Raw genomic sequence first — 21,184 nt, 5'->3', positions numbered from 1 at the left:
AGAGTTAACAATTCAGTAGGTCTGAGGTAGGAGGTCCCAGCATCTGCGTTTCTAACAATTTCCCAAGTTGCTGCTGCTGCTGTTTGTAGAGGCTCAGGCTGTGAGAAACCCCTGCCCACAACACCCACTGCCCTGGCCACTTCCTCCTCTCCCCCATCCTTCTGTCCTCTCCTTCCCGACCACCCTTTCCTTCTCTGGTTCCTCTTCCTCCACCTCCCCTAAATGGGTGGGTCTAAAGTTCCCACCTTAACCCTCTTTCGCCCACCCTCCAATTCTCTCCGCGGCATCTCACCCCTTCTCCTGGCGTCTCTCGTCCCCTCCTTACAGCCCACTCGAAATTCTCTCCCGAGCTCCACCACCCCCGGCTCTTCTTCTGCAGTCAGTCTCTGCACCTTTAAGCGCCCCGTCCTTCCACCTGGTTCCTCTTTCCAACCCACACTCGTCTAAATTCCACCCGACCCTGAAGACACAACTCCCGTGCCACACCCTCCCTCGAATCTTCCCTGATCCCACAGAACGGCGCCCTCTCTACGTGCGGAAGTCTTTAGTAGAGAAGTGTGTGTGTGTGTGTGTGTGTGTGTGTGTGTGTGTGTGTGTGTATGTGTGTGAGAGAGAGAGAGAAGGGAAAGCAAATCTGGCAAGAGACTAAAAATGAGTCAATCTAGGTGAAGGGTATGTGGTAAGAACTGTATTATTCTTTCAACTTTTCATTTGTAATTTTTTACATAAGAAATTGGGAAAATTTTTTTAAATAGAAAACTTAATAGAAATGTTTTATAAAAATAAAAACAAATTAAAAAATGAACTTATTTACAAAACTGAAATAGACTCACAGACATGAAAAACAAACTTATGGTTACCAAAGGGGATGGCAGGGCGGGGGTGGGGTGGGGGGCAGGGGAGGGATGAATTAGGAGTTTGGGATTAACATATACACGCTACTAGATATAAAATAGATAACCAACAAGGACCTACTGTATAACACAGGGAATTATATATCTTCTAATAACCTATAATGGAAAAGAATCTGAAAAAAAAAAAATATATATACATATAACTGAATCACTTTGCTGTACACCTGAAACTAACACAACATTGTAAATCAACTATACTTCAACTTTAAAAATGGTTTAAAAAAATAAAGTTACCAAAAAGCTCCTGGCTACTAATCTAGTAGGTGGATGCTTATTTGTGCTCAAGAAAATAAATCTTTTTATTTTGTGATCAAAAAAAATAAAAAACAGGGCTATCTCCCTCTCCAGAACTCTCCTGGCCCTTTAATTCTGTTTTCATCAGAGTCTTTGTCACTTTCTTCCTCATATTACAGTCATTTACAGATATGTCTGAGTTCTGGGCCCAGCCAAAATGTCCTCTGAGAGCAGCAGACACTCTGCTTGGCTGGTGTGTCTGTAAATTCCCACTGCCTGGCCCAGCACATGATGTGCAGCAGGCAAGCTGCTTGGAGGGGACGACTGCACCTTTGCCACAGATAACAGAGAAGATACTATGACTACGTCCTCCCAAAACGAAAAGGTACCATGGAAAGAGCACATGCTTCAGACAGACATTACCAGGGTGGGAATCCCAGCTCTGCTGTGCATTCATTGTGTAAGCTCTCTGGACTTCAACCTCTTCATTATTTAAATGAAAAATGAGATCCACTTAAAGTATGAATATTGCATAAGGTATATAAAGCACCTGGCAGAGTGCCTGGTATATGGTAATCACTGAATAAATACTAGCCATGGTACACACACACACACACACACACGTCAGTCTATGAAATCCAAGTATGCGATCTCAGTCTCTGCATACACACAGCAGTTGATACATGTGAGTTACAGAGCCCTCGGGAGAATTCAGGCCAGAAACCAGGGATACTCCACATTCTAACAAAAGATCAAGCCGTAGACAGCTTGGATGAGATGGTTTCCAAAGATTATTCCTTCTATATATGAATTAACTCCAGCTTTATAGCTTTTCCTGTCATCCATTACCTTATAAAACTGGAGCAAAGGCGTGGCTTTAAGTTCAATACCAAAGACTCCAGCAAATGTTTACCTTTCCCTTTTAAAGCTTCCTTCACCCACACCACGCCCCAGCAAACGCATAAAAATGCCATTTGCCCTGCTTTGCAGTGTGTATCTCAACCTTTCAAGACCCCTCCCAGGAGCCTTCCCCACCCCTTCTTTACTCTGGAGAGCATGGAAGATGCACTATAATATTCTCTATTCTGCCATATGATGACCTGCTGAAACCTGGGCTCGATTTAGTCAAAACATTGGGATATAACTTCTTCTTTATCAGTAATATCCATCAACTCCACTGCACCCTGGACTGTCTTGTGAGCAGAAAGAGGGCTCCCTGGACTGCGGATGGGAGGTGGAGGTCAGGGAAACAAACTAGGTCATGAACCCACGGGGCACTCAGGAGTATGGCTTCCTTTGGCCGGTCCTTTGGGTTCTCTTTTCATCTTGAAAATCAATATTTACGCATCTCCCCTTCTCCCTGGTGTCCAGCACTGGAGTTTGGCAGAAAGAGAATACAGTCCATTTAGAAGCATCCCCTTGGAAGGCGTGATTCGTCAAGACTAGCGAAACTGTAACTTTCTAAAGCACCTTGCTTGACACACAGTGGAGCCCCATAAAAACTGATTAAATCTTTTAGACCAGAAAGAAATGTTGAGAGAGAGAGAAAAGGAAGGAGGGTGAGATAAATTTGGGACAATTTTAATGGGTCTGCTCTGATTTGGTACTAAATGTCGAAACGGTCTTTCGGTGAGCATTACCATATTTTCCACAAAGAGAGACTGAATAATTTACAGGGTACAAGAAGGTTAGAACACTTACATTTTCTCTAGTTTACTGCCTTTGCATAGGCTGTGATCAAAGCACTGCCATTTGCACCATCCTGTCTTTGAAGCTAACTAACATTGAGATCTGAGGACTGAGAGGCTCTGTCCTACCCGTTAGCAGCTGATAAAGAGCTAGGTTTGGCTTGCTGACCACTTGCTGTACCTTGAAAAGACAGCACTGGGAAGAGAAAGGGCTGAACCACACAGGAAGAAAAGGAAGAAACCTGGACTTAACATGACAGAAGTAAGTCACCCGATCTGAGAGCTTTATTTATGTCTCACAATATGAAGCAATTCATGACACGGGCCCCATCAAATGCCCTTATGTCCACGGCAGCTGCAGGGCAGTGCTGGGGCATTCAATCAACTTCATTTTCTTCCTTAAGGATAGAATTGCAAATCTGGAAGAGAACTTTTTACTCCCAGCTTTCACTTTTGTTTTTCTGCTCAGCCAGCTGATTCCTCTCAGCACATCCATGTTTCCACCCCTCAGACTGGGTCTCAGTTCTCAAATGACATCTCCTTAGTATTAGTGCAAAATCAGACACAAAGGCAAGAAATAAGGCAAAAATATTAAGGGAAATAGGGCCTAGAGGGAATATCAACATGCATCTTCTCATCTGGCATTTTCTCTCAATTTAAAAAATTACATGGAAACTGAATCACTGCGCTGTACACCAGAAACTAACAAAACACTGTAAATCAACTATACTTCAATAAAAAAAAAATTACATGAAAATCTCTTTTGTAAATGCAATTCATTTATAGCATCCAAAGGGACCCAAAGTGAGAGGAATCTATCTATAAAATAAATATTGCAGGGCTTCCCTAATGGCTCAGTGGTTGAGAATCCGCCTGCTAATGCAGGGGACACGGGTTCAAGCCCTGGTCTGGGAGGATCCCACGTGCTCTGGAGCAGCTGGGCCCATGTGTCACAGCCACTGAGCGTGCGTGCCACAACTACTGAAGCCTGTGTGCCTAGAGCCTGTGCTGTGCAACAGGAGAAGCCATCCCAATGAGAAGCCCGTGCACCACAACGAAGAGTAGCCCACGCTCGCCTCAACTAGAGAAAGCCCACGTGCAGCAACGAAGACCCAAGTTAGCCAAAAATAAATAAATAAAATAAATAAATTTAATAAATAAATATTGCTTATGTGTAAATATCTACTTCCAATTTACCAGCTTGGTAAATGTGGGTTTTCATTTACTGTATTTCTTAAGTTGCAAACGTAAAGCAGGGAGCCATTGTGTGCCTTCTGCAACCTTCATTTTCTCGAATAATAATCGTCATCCTTGCTTCGAATTTTTTCATGCTGTGCTTCCTACATGGTATTGCAGAAAAGAGTAAGGAACAGTCTTCACTGTTCATAACAGGAAAAAACCAAAACATAAAGGAAAAGTGTACAGAAATAATGTAAATGAGTGTGAAAATGAAATTCAGGAAACCAGGGAAAGGAGCTAGAGAGAAGTGGGGAAAATGGAGAATAAATGTGTGAGGTATGGAGAAGAAAACACTGCTATGTCTCAGAGCTGCACTATTAGAAAGCATGCACTGATCTTCAATTAACCCAGAGCGAGGTCATAATTAGGCAAATGAGATCACTAATGTTAGGCTAATACACACACATACACACACACTCAGTTGAAGAGGGCAAGGAATCCAAACAGTCCTCACTCCCGTATGCATTCTGGTCAATAATACGTATGACATCAACCGGTAATGTACCAGGGCAACCAAAGACATGGACAGGAAGAGACCTGTGTGCTGGCAGTGTTGGGTCAGTGAGCCCATCTTTGTTGGTGGGGATGGGGGAGATGGGTGGCAAAAGCAGGGTGACTTGATAGAATTGCTTTGCTCAAGGAAATGAGATTCATTTGATTTCTTTCTTTCTAGGTTGTACCCTATAAATTTCTTTGAGAAGGAAAATCATAGCATTCTTTGGTCTAAAAAAAAAATGACAGATATCCCGCTGTTGGGATGGTTTAAGAACACGGACTCTGGACTCAGAGGGACATGGTTCAAAGTCCACCTTTTCCATTTGCCCAGTCTTGCAGAGCCTGCTATGAAGAAAGTTGATCTTTAGTGGAATCAGAATCTGAGATGCACAGGGACATCCATGATGTCTCTCAGCCTCTCTACTTCCCGCCTCACCCCAACCAGTTTTCAGCCCTGCCCACCCCCAGTTTCACCACAAAAATCTGTTAACAGGGATGAAAATATGCCTTATCTCTGTCCTTGACTCTCTCTAAAACTGCAACAACTTCCGGTCTGAAAGTTCCTCCCAAATACCAAAACGCAGGAAGAACGTTTCCCACCTGATCTTGCAAAGCAGAGGGCCTGACAGCTCCTCTCTCAAAGCCCCTCCTGCAACTCAAGGGAGAGAGAGAGTGGGGTGGCGGGAGGTGGGGGGGTGGGGGTTAGGCATCCCTCCAGAGCGCAGTCACCCTGCTTCCGCAAGCAGAGGTGCTGGGCTAGAGTAACACAGGGCAGACAGAGCTCCGTATTACTGAATTATCATACGTTTTCTTTTTAAATCATAGAGACAGGGGAATGGGCTAGGAGTGGATTTATTTGTTTGCTTGATTATTTAGCAGTGCTGGTAGTGAGGGAAGAGGAACATTTCACTGACTCAAGATCATTCCGAAAGGCTTAGCAGCAGAGGGTTCATGGAAATAGGCCTCCTTCATCTCAGGTAGTTTATAAACCACGAGAAGGGTGAGGCGTAGAAACAGGGGGAAATTGGTATGGTGTTCCAGTGAAAAGACACGAAAAAGAAACTCGTTCCTCAGAGCACTAAGTAATATCTTAACGCTCAAGTAATTCTCTGTGGTCACATGAGAGAGGCCTTTGTAGCACGTCGAGGTTGGTTTAATCTTGAAATCACTGTGAACGGAGAAAAAGGCTCTGGGCACAAATAAGGGGCCTGGTTTCAAGAATCTCCTTAGAAATCGGGGAGAAAGGGGAGCGTATAATTAGGGTTTGTGTGCCCCCGCTCTGGGGGTGATGTCATCACCGGCGCTCGGTGCCAGGAATCTGAGCTCACCACCCTTCAATAATTCAATAGGGGCTTGCCTGGGAACTTCTCATCTCGGGGATTAGTGACCAACAAATCTACTCTGTGGTTACCTGCGTTTGGCTGAGGGGAGAAAGAGGAATCGAAATGACCTTGTAAGTGGGAGTCATGTGAAAGAATGCAGCCCTGTGGGGCTCCCACTAGACTCATACGGATGGGACCTTAATACTTTGTCAGCCCCTCCCTGTTCCACTTCCCGCCATTCTCCAGCTGAGAAACTGAGGCTCAGAAGGGGGAAGGCACAAAGCTGGCTATTCCCGCACCCGGGGGGTACCTGGGTGCCTGAGCCCCATTCCAGCGCTTTGTTTTCTCTATCACCCTGTGCCCCAACCTCATCAACCTCCAAGCTCCCACCAGCGTGGATGCTGAGAACCTCACCCGCCTGGATGCCACCTGAGTCATTCCCAGGGGCCCAGGGACCCCGGTTCACGTTACAGGAGCTTCCAGACTGCACAGACCCTGAGGGGAAACGAATGTCCTGCCGGAGACTCTTTCTGCTGCGGGCGTCATTGTGCAGAGACGCTGTAGCACAACCAGCAAAACCGGTTCTGGGAGGAAGAAGTCTGCAGTAGTTCTGCCAGAACCGTGCTGCCCTTGAGACTGGCAATCTGCAGTTAATCCCGCAACCTCATTTTTTTTTTTAACACCTTTATTGGAATATAATTGCTTTACAATGGTGTGTTAGTTTCTGCCGTATAACAAAGTGAATCAGCTATTCATATACGTATATCCTCATGTCTCCTCCCTCTTGCGTCTCCCTTCCACCCTCCCTATTCCATCCCTCTAGGTGGTCACAAAGCACCGAGCTGATCTCCCTGTGCTATGCGGCTGCTTCCCACTAGCTATCTATTTTACATTTGGTAGTATACATATGTCCATATGTACATATACATATACATATACATATGTACATATGCCACTCTCTCACTTCGTCCCAGCTTCCCCTTCCCCCTCCCCATGTCCTCAAGTCCATTCTCTACGTCTGCGTCTTTATTCCTGTCCTGCCCCTAGGTTCTGTTAACACCTTCCCTGGCCAAACTTTTCCTGTAATTAAATTAAACTAAATGATTAGAGTTTCACGTTCTTTCCTTTCTTCTCTTCCTGCTAAACAAGAGGTAAGAATAGAATATAGGTCAGCAGCAAAAGAAAAGAGTAGTGTTCTGAAAAAATCCATAAATTTTGTCATCAGGCCTTATGATGCATATGTGGGAAGACTAACAAATACGGGACTGTTTTATTTTTTTAATAAATGCACCCAAACCAAATATCCAAATAGAAGCTATCTTGGGAAGACACACAGATCTCTCAAATGATACTGCTGTGGCTCAAAGTAGATTCGTAGTGTCTCTCGGGATATTGCCCACCCCAAAGCTGGTCTTGTGCCAAAAACTATATATTATTTTTACCCCTGAAGTGATATTATCCAACTTGTTGGTACCCACTCACATTTGGACCCAACTGATTTCTGATTTTTTGGAAAACATCCTCAAAGATCAAGATTTACTACCTTTCTTTCAAACAAAGAAAGGCGCAGCAGCTCTCTGTAGCAGCACCGACACAAGTCAGCCTGTGTGTGGCCCGTTGCCAAAGGAACCCGGGGAGGTTGGTGGGGTTCCTGACTGACCCATTCCTCTCAGCCACACGGCGTCAACCTCCCTTGTGTCACTACTTTCCCCGACACCAAGAGCCAGTAAAGATGTAAATGGCATGTTCAGTTGTCTGAGGGGGTGTGATTGGGGCGTGAAACTTCAAATGTCCACAAGGACCAGGCAAGGAAAGTTCCACGATGGAGAAGGCTAGAGAAAGAATTAAAGAGAACAGCTGGTACCTCACAAGAGCTACTCATGGCCTTGCAGACACTCGGGCTCATGTTGCCAGAATCGCTAATTATCCAAAAGAGTCTGGAAACTTAGATTTTTGTTTTGTTTGTTTGTTTCTTGAATCTCCTGATTATTAAATGTGGGCAAAATATTTTAAAACTTGGAATATAAGTACATAAATGCATGATGCACACGTACATATACGTTCTGTGGAACATATGAAGGCTGCGGGTCACAAATTTGTGTCCTCTGGCCACATGAACTAAAACAACATGTGACACTGAATGAATGTCACAATCCTAAAGCCTACAACAGATTTCTGTGTGGATGTTACCAAGAGGAACTCGAAGTCAAGTGCAACTGCTCCCGAGAATAAGTCCACAGTATGAAAATCACAAACAATTCCACTGTGAGAGGATTTTATGCCTTGCTTTGTTGAAAACCTTTTTCCCAATCATGTAATTTTGGGGTTTTTTTGCAGCCTGCTTATTATAAAATCAATGATATTTTACAGAAAAACCTTACATCCTGCAGGTTGAAAAAAAAAAAAATCTTCTCAGCCTACCTAATGAAATGGATTTAACTTTTATGGTTTTTCTTTAAAAGCTCTTCCAGTAGTTTGGCAGAAGTATTTGGAGATAGTTTTATTACTCATCGATTAACCCAAACTGCACACAATTACAACTACCAAATAACAGTTACTGAAAATAGGTATTAAAGAAACAAGTTTTGCTACAACAAGCAAGCACTGCCATGTGTCAAAGCATATGTGACCTTAAATGTGTCAGCCTGGAACAATACACACGCACAAACATACGTATTTCGACAAGAAAAGTGAGCCTTACCTATGGGAAATGAAAGAAAAGTCAACTCAGCCCCCAATTAACTACCTCACTGGTTGACCATAGAGCCGCCATCATTCAAGATGTCCCTTCAGGTTTAGACATTTTCTTTAAAAGGTCGTTATTGACTGGTAACAGTTAACACATTCACCTTCTAGCACTTGTTATCAGATTGCATGATAAGGAAATTTAGGGCTGCAGTTACAGCACACTTTTACAGCTTGCTTTACCTTGACAAGGCACTTGCAAGGATAGGATCCCATTGTCTTCCCAGTGGATGGCTCTGCTTGGGCCTGCCTCTCACTCCTCACACACACTGCCGTGCAGCTAACGATTCCCTTACCTCCCCCTCAGAGACTGGATTTTCACACATCGTACTCCCAGCACATGCTTGGTACAGCAGGGACAGTCAGAAAAGTTTGTTTTGTTTTGTTTTGTTCTGCTTTACATGAGTGAACTGAGGCCCAGAGAGGTCAGCTGACTTGCCAGGATTCCAACCCTGGGCCCTGATATCATTGCACACACTGCCTTTTCCTTACCCAGCCCAGTAATCTAGCCTCTGGGAGAAGAGAAGGGGGCACGAGGAGAAAGGCTGGGGCTTGGGTGAGGAACTTTAAACAGAGGTGGAGTGGGGCCTCAAGGAGAAGCTTTTCCTGCACTTCTGTGCCCATCACATCACAAGGCCTCCTGCCTTCCCTCAGATGCACTGACCCACTGGAACATTCTCCCAGCTACTCTGGAACTCTGTTTCTGCTTGCCCATTTAGGTCACCTTTCTTGGGCCTAAAGCCAATTTCATTTACTTTGTTTTATACCTGAGTGAAATGAGACACTGAGCAATTCATCTTCTTCTCTAAGTCATGCCCACAAACTCCCATCCAGTTTCCTTTCTCACCTGGCCTTCCCCTGCTTGCAGACAATGGAGCATTGAAAGCAGTTGTTTACATTGACCTTTTCATTAATTCGAAGACAAAGTCTTCTAACGCCCTCTTAGATGGTACATAACTGAAGCAGAAAACAAGCTTAGGGTTCATCTGGAACCTTCCCTTTGGTGCACAATAAGGATCGAGAATCAGAAGGTACAGAACACAGGAAGAAGAGTGGGCATAGCAGCAAAGTTCAGTTTTCATAAACTCAGGGACTCATGGCTGGAAAGCAAATCAGAGTATCGTCAAGTCTTACTTTTTTACCCGAATCCATGCAACGGTGGACACCTATCCTCAGGACGCACCTGGCCAGAGATTTTACTGTTGCCCTTCTTAACCGTGCTGGCCCCAGAGAGAAATCAGAAAAGCTTAAGCTTGAGGTTAACAGGAAAGAAATGGCTCAAGGTCACGGTGGTGGCTCTTCCTCAGGGAGTCAAGTTCAGAGACCTGCAGCCCTGCTTCCTGCACCCTCCCTCGACCAGATCAAGCCTCAAAGGGGCCGGGGGTCGGGAGGCTTGCCCAGCTGCTTACCTGTGCAGACAGTAGCTCTGAGCACCTTCCTGCCTCTGAAGAAGGCAGCAGTTGGAGAGGTGTTTGGGGAAACTGCAGTGCAGGTAGAAAAGGTTTTTCTGGCCCAGTCCTGTCAGCCCCAAGTGCTAAAATGGAGCTTGGGGGCCTGGAGGATTTGGGAGGGACAAGGGGCCTGGCCCATTCAGCGGGAGGCCACAGAGGAACAGGTACACCCCCTTTCTCCTTGCTCCACAAAAGGCAATTTAGCTGTGCGTAATTGAATGTGTGTGACTTCAAGAGAAAGATCATAGGTTCATTTCCCTTTTTTCTGGCTCAAGTTAACAGATCTTTCCCTACTCAGAGGCTTTTGTAAAAGAATCCTCTGCAGAGAAAGGACACGGTATTTAAAAGGTACGACCAATGAATCAGTGCTACTTTTTCACTCACCTTAGCTTCTTCATTCACGTCCCAGGTGAAGGAAACAGCATTATATGCAATCTCTTCAATGTTGCCAATCGTATTAAAGCTCTCCTTGTAATCAGCTGTGACATAAAAAAAGAAAAAGGTATTAAAAGAATCAGCGTTACTGGGTGACATGTATTGAATTATCATTTTTCCAATGGGGAAATTGCAGCTTTGCCTATTCTTCTGTCTGTCTCCATGGCAACAGTTAAGGATTTGTGCTTGCTGATAATCTTTTACTAATATTTACTCTATAAGAATGTAAGCGTGTTCCTCTATTAAAAGAGTAAACCTAGGTGAAGCAATGTTCCTAACTGATTTGTTCATTAGTTTCATTTTTAACTCGGTTTATAAATTTCTTGCTCCTGAGTGCCTTGTCACCTACCTAGTCCCTCTCCTACTCACTTTTCTGCCACTTAATTTTGCCGGCAGTGCCAGAGTATTCCATAGGGATCATTTCATAGGACAGAATATTCTCTTTATCAGCCGGGCAGTGTCTCCAGGGCTTCAGTGAAGAAATCCAAGAGTGCAGAAAAACTTATTTTTTACTTCTTTTTGGATTTAGGTACAGAGAATTGAGTCAGTCGTACTTAGCTCATTACCACCACCTGTCCCCTCAAGGCCCTCTCTTATTTCTTTATTTATGTAATATTTATTTATTCCTTTTTCTTCTCTCTATCCCCCACCCCCAAGCACAATAGCTATCAACATGTTTGCTCTGTATCCTTATGAAGTAAGTTGGGTTGATTTGCCTGTGTACATAGTTTTCATTTTCACAAATTGTGCCGTACTGTGACTAGGGTTGCCAGATTTAGCAAATATTTGGATCATACTCTAAAAAAGTATTTGTTGTTTAACAGAAATTCAAATTTAACTGGGCACCCTGTATTTTATCTGGCAACCCTCGCTACGGACCTTTTCAGACGTATCCACATTGCTGGTTGTATGCCTAATCCTAGCTGTGGCTGCATAGAATTCAGTGGTGACCATCAACTACAATTTACTTATCCCCTCTCCCCAGAGATGGACCCTTCAGTGGTCTCCAGCTCTCTGGTACCACAGACAACACTGTGATATTCCTCTGTCTCCACTGTCACTGCCTTAGTTGGTCTTCAGGTCTAGACACGACGTTCCTAGTCTTAATCCTCACTACTTCCTGAGGTTTTTAGCTTATGCTTACCATCTGGATTTTTCCCCTACTCTTGGCCCCCTTGGATATGACATCCTACCTTCACTCCATCCCTTGTGTACTAAGTAAACATTGGCCATGTCCTGCTTGGCTGGCACGACGGTAAGGCCCATCTGCTTTTCTTTGAGGTCTGGTTCACTCACAACTTGATCACCTAATCACATATGTTCTTTCTTTCTAAACTTCCACAATTATTTTTCTAAAATGAAAACTCTAATCATGTGCTTTTAATAATGTTTTTAAGGCTAAAACTTGCACCATGACCTATCATATGCTTTGCAATTAGACCCTGCACACTCCTCTGTGTCATCACACTACAGCCCCACAATGGGGGCCACAGGAAGGCTCAATACTAATGATATTGGAGGTCTTTTTGTTTATAAAATCTTTTTGAATATGTTTCTCTCTGAGTTAGGATGAGCTATTATGACTGACTTCCAGTATAAAGTATAAAGTGTTCATTGTCTACAAAATTTGACATGTCTCTGGCCAAATGGTCATTTCCTCATCCTGTGTTCTAAGTGGTCCTATCACTCCAGGGCTGGTGGCTTCTTGAGGCTTCAGCAAGTTCTCTATGTTAATGCTGTAAAATTTTGAAGTCTGCTTTCCTAAAATTCACATATCTGATCATTTTTAGATCATTTCCTCCTCATTTATCACAAAATCTAAATTCATGTGATCCTTAACCAAGATTTTAATTACCTTCTCTTACTAATACAACTCATTTTGTTTGTGTGAATTAGGTTGGGAGAAGTAGGACTCCTATTTGATTTTTCTATCCATAACACAAAAATAATAAAACAAAGTCCATAATAATAATATTAATAAGTTTAGGGGAATTCCCTGGCGGTCCAGTGGTTAGGACTCAGCACTTTCACTGCTGAGGCCCCAGTGGATCCCTGGTTGAGGAACCAAGATCCCGTAAGCGGCGAGGCATGGCCAATAATAATAATAAATAAAATAATAATAATAATAAGTTCATAATAATCCATAATAAAACAAAGTCAGTTTGATTTTGTGTTTTTCAAATAACTCCTTATTACTGGGACCTGGATTACTGGTTAACTTCAGAAAAACCTACTGAGATGTGCTGTCCAGAATGGCCCTCAGACTCACTTCCTATAATGGGTCATGTCAATCTATACTCTGACCAGAATTCTATTTCCCCTCTTTCTCACCAAATTTCTACTTTTGTGGCCAATCCAGTGGGTACAAAGTGGTATCTTAATGATATTATAGTTGCATTTCTTCTATCACCTATGAGTTCAAGCATCTCTTCACATCCAGGATAGCCAACGAGGTGTCTCCTTATACAAACTGCCTGTTCATGCCCTTTGTCTATAATTTTATTGGTTTCCTCAGGGAAACTTTAAAGCAAAACTATAGATCTTTACATTTTAAATAAAGCACACACACTTTAAAATAGAAGCTTGTGTGTTCACCATAGGAAAGTCGTATACCATGAACAAATAAGAAAAATATTTAAAAGCAGGCACAATCTACTCACCCACTACAAACACATCTGTGTAGACTTCATTTTTCCTATCTCAGTCTCTGTCTCCCTTTCTCCAAAATATGTAAATATTTTTACACAATATTGTAACAATTATTTTTTAATTTGCTTCTTTTCCCTTTAATACATCTTCAGCATCTTTCCATGTCACTAAATAAAATTGTGGAAAATAGTTTTAATGTCCAAATACTATTATATTGGATTAAAATAAAATGCTATAACTTTATTTTGCTCCTATTGGTCCCTTAAATGATGTATAATACTTTGCTACCTTAAATAGCGCTTCATCTAATTATCTTTATGGCAAAATAGTCATATATACTTCATTATTTCATTAACATATAGTCTCAGAAGTGAAATTAATAGGTCAAAGGCAAATATATTTTTAAGGCTTCTAATTCACTTTGTCAAATTGCTCCTGGAAAGGTTAAAACAGTTTATATTCACAGTAACAGTGTGTGACTTCCTGTTTCCTCAAACTGTCTCTTTCCAAGTTGGTATGCAAAGCATGCTAACATTATTTTATTTGCAATTCCTTGATTGCTAAAGAATAGAACAGTCTTCTATTTGCTTTCTGGCTCTTTGTGTTTCTTTATCTTCTTTCTCTTTGTTTTTAAAATTTATTCATTTATTGTAACAGTTTACTGTTCTGTCTTTTGCTTATTTTTCTCTTAGGGAATTCAAATTTTCTTATTGATTTAAAGTAAATATTTAAAGCTAAGCGATAAAACAGAAAGCAAAGGGAAATGATTTTATATCCTACAAGTTTAAAAAAAGGCTTTATGACTATATTTCAGATGATTTTAAATACAAACCTGTGCTTTCAGCAGGCCAGCCAGTTTCTTAAAATTTTGAAAAGAAAATGGATCACTGAACTTAAAGAAACTGAGTTCCCTGATTCTTCATAGCTATTTGTTTTAAAAGATAGTCTTACAATTTTGTTTTGCAATTTTTAATAAGCATTTTTAAAATCATAAATCAATCATAAATTTAAAAAGCAAATGCCATATCTAGCAATAAAGAAAAATCAAAATGGTTTGGTCAAACAATTAACCTAGATCTTTTTAAGTTTTTATTTTTCCACACCTTCTCTACCTGAAAAATTCCTCCCCTAAAAAAATGTGTTAGTTTAGAAAAGTAAAGAATTTTAAAAACAAATGCAATACAAACACAAATAAATGTTTTCTGGGTCTTGCACAGGGTCTCTGTCAGTTTCTCTCTATCATGTTCACTTACTCAATCAACAAATGTATTGAACAAATATTTACTGTGTGTTCTCTATATACCGGACAGCGTCCTCATGCTTAAGAAACAGCAGAAAACAAGACTAGGTCCCTGATCTAAAGGCACTTACAGTTCAGAAGGAGACAGAATACAAATAAGTAGACAAATAAATAAATGAAAAACATATTATGTTTAATATGCTTTTTATGCCAAAAACAAAAAAACAAGACTGGCGAGGCTACTTTTTATTGGGTGGCTACATTACCTTGCTTATTTCCTTCATACTACATATCAATGTTTTATTTATTTGTTTATTTATTTAACACCACCATTTCCCATTAGCTATACATGCTATGTAAAGGCAAGGAACTTAACTTAAATACTGCTACTTTCTCAGTGTTTAACATTATCCAGATAAGATGCATTCCATAAGTTTGTTGAGTAAATGAATGAATAATGGATCCAAGAGCAGTCTAAACAAAAAATATAACTAAGAGACTAATGTCACACACTCTTCTTTAACCTTATAAAAGACATATCTGGTCTTCTCTACCCCTTTGTTTTTAGTCTCTAAGCCACTCACCTATAGATGGTAAAACAGCTCTGCTATCATGTGGTGACTGTCAAAGTTTTGTACACGACTTACACACATTGATATTGCTTTGTCCACATGCATTTTAGTCTAATAAACAAAATGCTAATAGATGTGTCTCCTGTTTCTGAAAACTGTCTTAATGTCCTTTGATGACTGTTGTTTGCTTAAGGGTTCATGACCCTTGGTGTAGGAATAAAACCTCTGCAACCTGTTGTTAATTCTTCCAGAATTTATTTCCTCAAGAAAGTTTCTCAAACCCAAATTTTGTAAAGGTTGATAGCTGCAACCAGTAAAAGGTATTGTAGGACTTCCCTGGTGGCGCAGTGGTAAGAATCCGCCTGCCAATGCAGGGGACACGGGTTTGAGCCCCGGTCCGGGAAGATCCCACATGCTGCGCAGCAACTAAGTCCGTGCGCCACAACTACTGAGCCTGCGCTCTAGAGCCCATGAGCCACAACTACTGAGCTTGAGCACAACAACTACTGAAGCCCGCGCACTCTAGAGCCCGTGCACTGCAACTACTGAGCCCACGTGCCGCAACTACTGAAGCCTGCATGCTTTAGGGTCTGCATGCCGCAACTACTGAGCTCGCATGCTGCAACTACTGAAGCCCACGTGCCTAGAGCCAGTGCTGCACAACAAGAAGCCACCGCAATAAGAAGCCCGTGCACCTCAACAAAGAGTAGCCCCCGCTCACCACAACTAAAGAAAGCCTGTGCGCAGCAACGAAGACCCAACGCAGCCAAAAGAAAAAAAAAGGTATTGTAATGAGCTGGTGTAATGAGCTTAGTTTCCTAGAGCTGCCATAACAAATACTACAAACTTGGAAGTTTAAAACCACAGAAATTTATTCTCTCATAGTTCTGGAGCCAGATGTTCCAAATCAAGGTGTTGGCAGTATTGGTTCCTTTTGGAGGTTCCATGCCTCTCCTAGCTTCTGCTGGGGGCTGGCAATGCTTGACATCCCTGGACTTGCAGACATATCACTCTAATCTCTGCCTCTGCCTGCACATGATGTACTCTTGTGTGTCTCTGTGTTTCTTCCCCCTTTTTCTTCTCTTCTAAGGACTTGTCATTGGATTTAGGGCCCACCCTAAACCAGGATGATCTCATCTTGAGATGCTTAACTTATTACATCTGCAAAGACCTTTCTCCCAAATAAGGTCATATTTACAGGTTCTGCGACTTAGAATATGAACATACAATTTTTGAGAGTTACCATCAACCCCTGCATCTGAGATTCCCTCCTATGACTGGAAGTCATGTGATTTGAGTGTATGGCTTATTCTTGTATGAGAGAGCCACTGTAGCTAAAAAGTAATCACCCTACTTTAAAAGGATTTTAAAGCATTTAATTGTGAACATACAGGCATGCCTCCGATATATTGTGGGTTTCATTCCAGACCACCCCAATAAAGCCAATATTGAAATAAAGTGAGTCACACAAATTTTTTGGTTTCCTAGTGCATATAAGAGTTACGTTTACTCTGTATTGTAGTCTATTAAGTGTGCAATAGCATTATGTCTAAAAAAACAATGTACAAACCTTAATTTAAAAATACGTTATTGCTAAAAATGCTAACCATCATCTGGGCCTTCAGTGAGTCATAATCTTTTTGCAGGTGGAGGGTCTTGCCTGGATGCTGGTGGCTGCTGACTGATCAGGGTGGTGGTTACTGAAGGCTGGGGTGACTGTGGGAATTTCTTAAAATACGACAACAGTGAAGTTTGCCGAATTGATTGACTCTTCTTTTCAAGAATGATTTCTCTGTAGCATGCAATGCTGTTTGATAGCATTTTACTTACAACAGAACTTCTTCCAAAATTGGAGTCAAATCTCTCAAACCCTGCCGCTGCTTTATCAACTAAGTTTTTTTCTTTGCTCAACCATAAGAAGCAACTCCGCATACATGAAAGTTTTATCATCAGATTGCAGCAATTCAGTCACATCTTCAGACTGAGTTGCTAACTCTAGTTCTGTTGTTATTTCTATCACATCTGCAGTTACTTCCTCCACTGAATCTTGAACCCCTCAAAGTTGTCTATGAAGGTTGGAATCAACTTCTTCCAAACTCCTGTTAATGTTGCTATTTTGACCTCTTTCCATGAGCCACAAACGTTCTTAATGGTATCTAGAATGGTGAATCCTTTCCAGAAGGTTTTCAATTTACCTTGCCCAGATCCATCAAAAGAATCACCATCTATGGCGGCTATAGCCTTACAAAATGTATTTCTTAAATAATAAAACTTGAAAGTTGAAATTACTCTTTGGTCCATGGGCTGCAGAATGGATGTGTGTTAGCAGGCATGAAAACAACAGCAATCTTATAGTACCTCTCCATCAGAGCTCTTGGGTGACCAGGTGCATTGTCAATGGGCAATAGTAATATTTTGAAAGGAATGTTTTTTTCTGAGCAGTAGGTCTCAGCAGTGGGCTTAAAATATTCAATAAACACATGTGCTGTCTTCCAGGCTTTGTTGTTCCACTTATAGAGCACAGTCAGAGTAGATTTAGCGTATTTCTTAAGAAAGCTAGGATTTTCAGAATGGTAGATGAGCATTGGCTTCAGCTGCAAGTCACCAGCTGCATTAGCCCCTAACAAGAGAGTCAGCCTGTCCTTTGAAGCTTTGAAGCCAGGCATTGACTTCTCCTCTCTAGCTATGCAAGTCCTAGGTGGCATCTTCTTCCGATATAAGGCTGCTTCGTCTACACTGAAAATCTCTTGTTAAGTGTAGTCACCTTTATTAATTATCTTAGCTAGATCTTTTGAGTAACTTGCTGCAGCTTTGACATCAGCACTTGCTGCTTCACCTTGCACTTTTATGTTACGGAGATGGCATCTTTCCTTAAACCTCATACACCAAGCTTGGCTAGCTTCAAACTCTTATTCTCTAGCTTTCTCACCTCTCTCAGCCTTCACAGAATGGAAGAGAGTTAGGATCTTGCTCTGGATTAGGCTTTGGTTTATGGGAATCTTGTGGCTGGTTTGATCTTCTATCCAGACCAGTAAAACTTTCTCCATGTCAGCAATAAGACTTTTTGCTTTCTTATCATAAGTGTGTTCACTGGAGTAGCACTTTTAATTTCCTTCAAGAACTTTTCCTTTGCATTCACAACTTGGCTAACCGTTTGGAGCAAGAGGTCTAGCTGCTGGCCTGTCTTGGCTTTTGACATGCTTTCCTCACTGAGCTTAATCATGCCTAGCTTTCGATTTAAAGTGAGAGATGTGAGACTTGTCCTTTCACTTGAACACCTAGAGGTCACTGTAGGGTTATTAATTGGCCTAATTTCAATATTGTGTCTCAGGGAACAGCAAGGCCCGAGGAGACGGAGAGAGATGGGGGAATGGCCTGTCGGTGGAGCAGTCAGAACACATACATTTATCAATTAAGTTTGTCGTCTTGTATAGGTGTGGTTTGTGGTGTCCCAAAACAATTACAATAATAACATCAAAGATCACTAATCACAGATTACCAAAACAAATTCAGTAATAATAAAAAAGTTGGAAATATTGAGAAAATTACCAAAATTAGACACAGAGACGTGCAGTGAGAAAATGCTGTTGGGAAAATGGGGCCAATAGACTTGCTCCATGCAGGGTTGCCTCAAACATGCAATTTTTTAAAAAGCAGTATCTATGAAGCACCATAAAGTGAAGCCCAATAAAACGCTTCATATTACATTTCGAATGGACTCTTATTTCTTTAAAAAAATGATGAGGCAACACAAAAACTACATGTTTTGTACACTGGTTGGTAAATATCTATTGAATACTAGCATCTACTTGGCGAGCATGGGGATATAAATAGAAATATGGCTTAGATGTTTCCAAAAAGTGACATGATGGGACAGAACTACAATTGGCTAAAACAAGTTTCTAAAAAATGTATGTCAACTGAATCTGAGTCACGAAGGTAGTTCTTATGAATCTTAGTCATTCACACAAAGGAATAACCCTAAAGTACACAACCAGTTCAAACCATCAGAAACAACAAATCCCTGGGAAGAAGAAATGAGAGTTCGTCTAATGAAATAAGAGTGAAGTTGATCTCACTGTTAATGGCATGTTGCTGGTGATAGAGTCAAACTTTCCAGGGTCTGTTCTCAGGCTGGGTGTGTCCTTGGCATGGCAGAGTGAGGCATATGGGAATGCACAGCCGTAGAGATTCTCTAGGGCCTGTTAGGATGACCTCCAAAGACGTAGACTGATAGTTTCTGGATTCTCGTAGTTTATAGGCTTGTGTGGATGTTCTATAAAAGTGATAATCAAATGCTGGGGTGCATCAGAATCACTGGAGGACTTTGGTAAAATGTAGATGTCTGAGCCCACTCCCAGAGATTTTGATTCAGCAGGTCTGGGATGCGGCAAAGAATCTGCCTTTCTAATCAGCGCCCAGGCAGGGCTGTTGCTGCTGTTCTGGAGACCATCCTGGGTAGCATGGATCTATGGCAAATTGAAATGACTGAATCCTTTGTGTGTGTTTGATTTATCCCACATATAGTCTTAGAAAGCACTAGGTATGCCTTGATGTAGTCTTAGAAAGCACTAGGTATGCCTTGATGTCCTACATCAACTACCCATGACGTCCATGAGACAGATTGTTCTTCTTCCTCAAAGGTCTCCCCTCTTGGGCGGACGTCAACACCACATACAGGAGGACCAGGCAGTTACCTACGTGGTGAGACGTGGGTACCACCTGCTCCAAAACATTTGCTATTCTCTTGCCTGGAATCCCATCCTAGAACTCACTTTCCTTTAGGAACAGACACTGTCATCTCCTGACGTGAAAATGCAAATGCTCCTGGGACGGTAGTAACTGCCACAGACTGAGAGCTTACCGAGTGCCAAGCCTTCCACCGACGTTATCTCATCTAATCCTCACCACCGCTCTGGGAGGTAGGTATCAGCATCCTCCTTCTACGGAGAAGTTAAGCTGCTCGTGAAAAATAACGTGGCTGGTAACAGACCAACCTGTGATTTGAATCTAGGTCTGTTTAATGCCAAAGGCCATACTTTTAACCACTGCCTATATTTATCTTGCAAATTAAACACTAAATGGCCACCAGATAGTAATATCTTACAGAGAAAAATCATAGCATAGCCTACGTGGCAACTCACTGGTAGAGAAGTGCTGGGGGAATGTAAGTTTGATGATGTGGAGAGACTGGACATTTTTGGACCACTGCAAATGCCTTGACAAAGGAGGGCAAAGTCAGGGGTGTGTCCTGCAGACCCCAGGAAGATGGAGCTCACAAACTAGCCCTTCTGAGAAAGCAAGGGATGTCGGGGCAAAGATGATAAACTTGATAAAGTGTTTCAGCAAAGGGCTGCTAGGCACACGTGGATGCACAATACTTTCTGTACGTTTTTGGCAAGTTATATTCTATGCTGAAATCACGGGATTCAATTCTATTTTAATTGTTATGGAAAGCAGGACGGTGAATCCTTTGTTATCTTTTTAATTTTTTTTGCACGTAATCAGTGGTCTGTTAAAAGGTTTTTAAATTCAGACTTTTGTAGATTGAGTTTTCTTCAGACTGATTGTATGTGTAAGTGTGATTCTGGAATGCGGTCAAAGGAACTATTAATTCCTTCACCTTAATTAAGCTTCATGTGCTTGTTAAATTATAAATACCGCTTTCAATTATTTTTTGTATGTATTGTTGGAGATAAAAAGAAGTGTTGTAATTAAAGTAAAAATTGCTTCTCTTTTGAAAGGTGTGGATTCTGCCTGAACTAGTGTAATAACGAAGCTGGAAGGCTGAAAATGGCTCAGGGCACTACGGCCAATTCAGTGTGCAATACACCACAGCCTGAGAAGATGCTTATTTTGAAAAGCCAAGAACTTGGGGTGGTTCATGTATTTGGGGTCAGGGTGCTACAAGGAGTCCATTTATAGAGTGGTGCCCAAAGCACAGAGAGAAAGGACACTGGTGGGGGAGACTCCCAGACCTGAATTTAATTTCTATCCTCCTCTCACAAGCCCTAAGACCTCCAGTGAAAAGTTACTGAATCTCTCTGCACTTGTGTTTCCTCAGCCACAAAAGAGAGGCGATGTCTAAGGGAACAGACCCTGCTAATCCTGTAGTCAGTGACAGAAACAACGTTGCTCCCCACTTTCCCCCATCCCTCCTGTCCTCAAACATCTGCTTTTCTCGTCTGCAACGGCCAAAT

General features: G+C 41.9%; 1 protein-coding gene across 5 annotated transcripts in view; it reads right to left on the bottom strand.

Annotated features, from left to right (window-relative positions):
- GRHL2 (grainyhead like transcription factor 2) overlaps positions 1-21,184 on the bottom strand; it is a 175,604-nt gene that overhangs the window by 50,626 nt on the left and 103,794 nt on the right. For all 5 annotated transcript variants that reach the window (XM_082434309.1, XM_082434307.1, XM_082434305.1 and 2 more), the window contains exon 8: positions 10,473-10,567. In XM_082434309.1, coding sequence (XP_082290435.1) covers positions 10,473-10,567 — 95 coding nt within the window. The remainder of the gene's footprint in view (positions 1-10,472; positions 10,568-21,184) is intronic.

The sequence above is a fragment of the Balaenoptera physalus genome, assembly GCF_965194825.1.
Source record: "Balaenoptera physalus genome assembly, chromosome: 17".
Lineage (NCBI taxonomy): Eukaryota > Metazoa > Chordata > Mammalia > Artiodactyla > Balaenopteridae > Balaenoptera > Balaenoptera physalus.
This window is presented reverse-complemented; position numbering and strand designations above follow the sequence as displayed.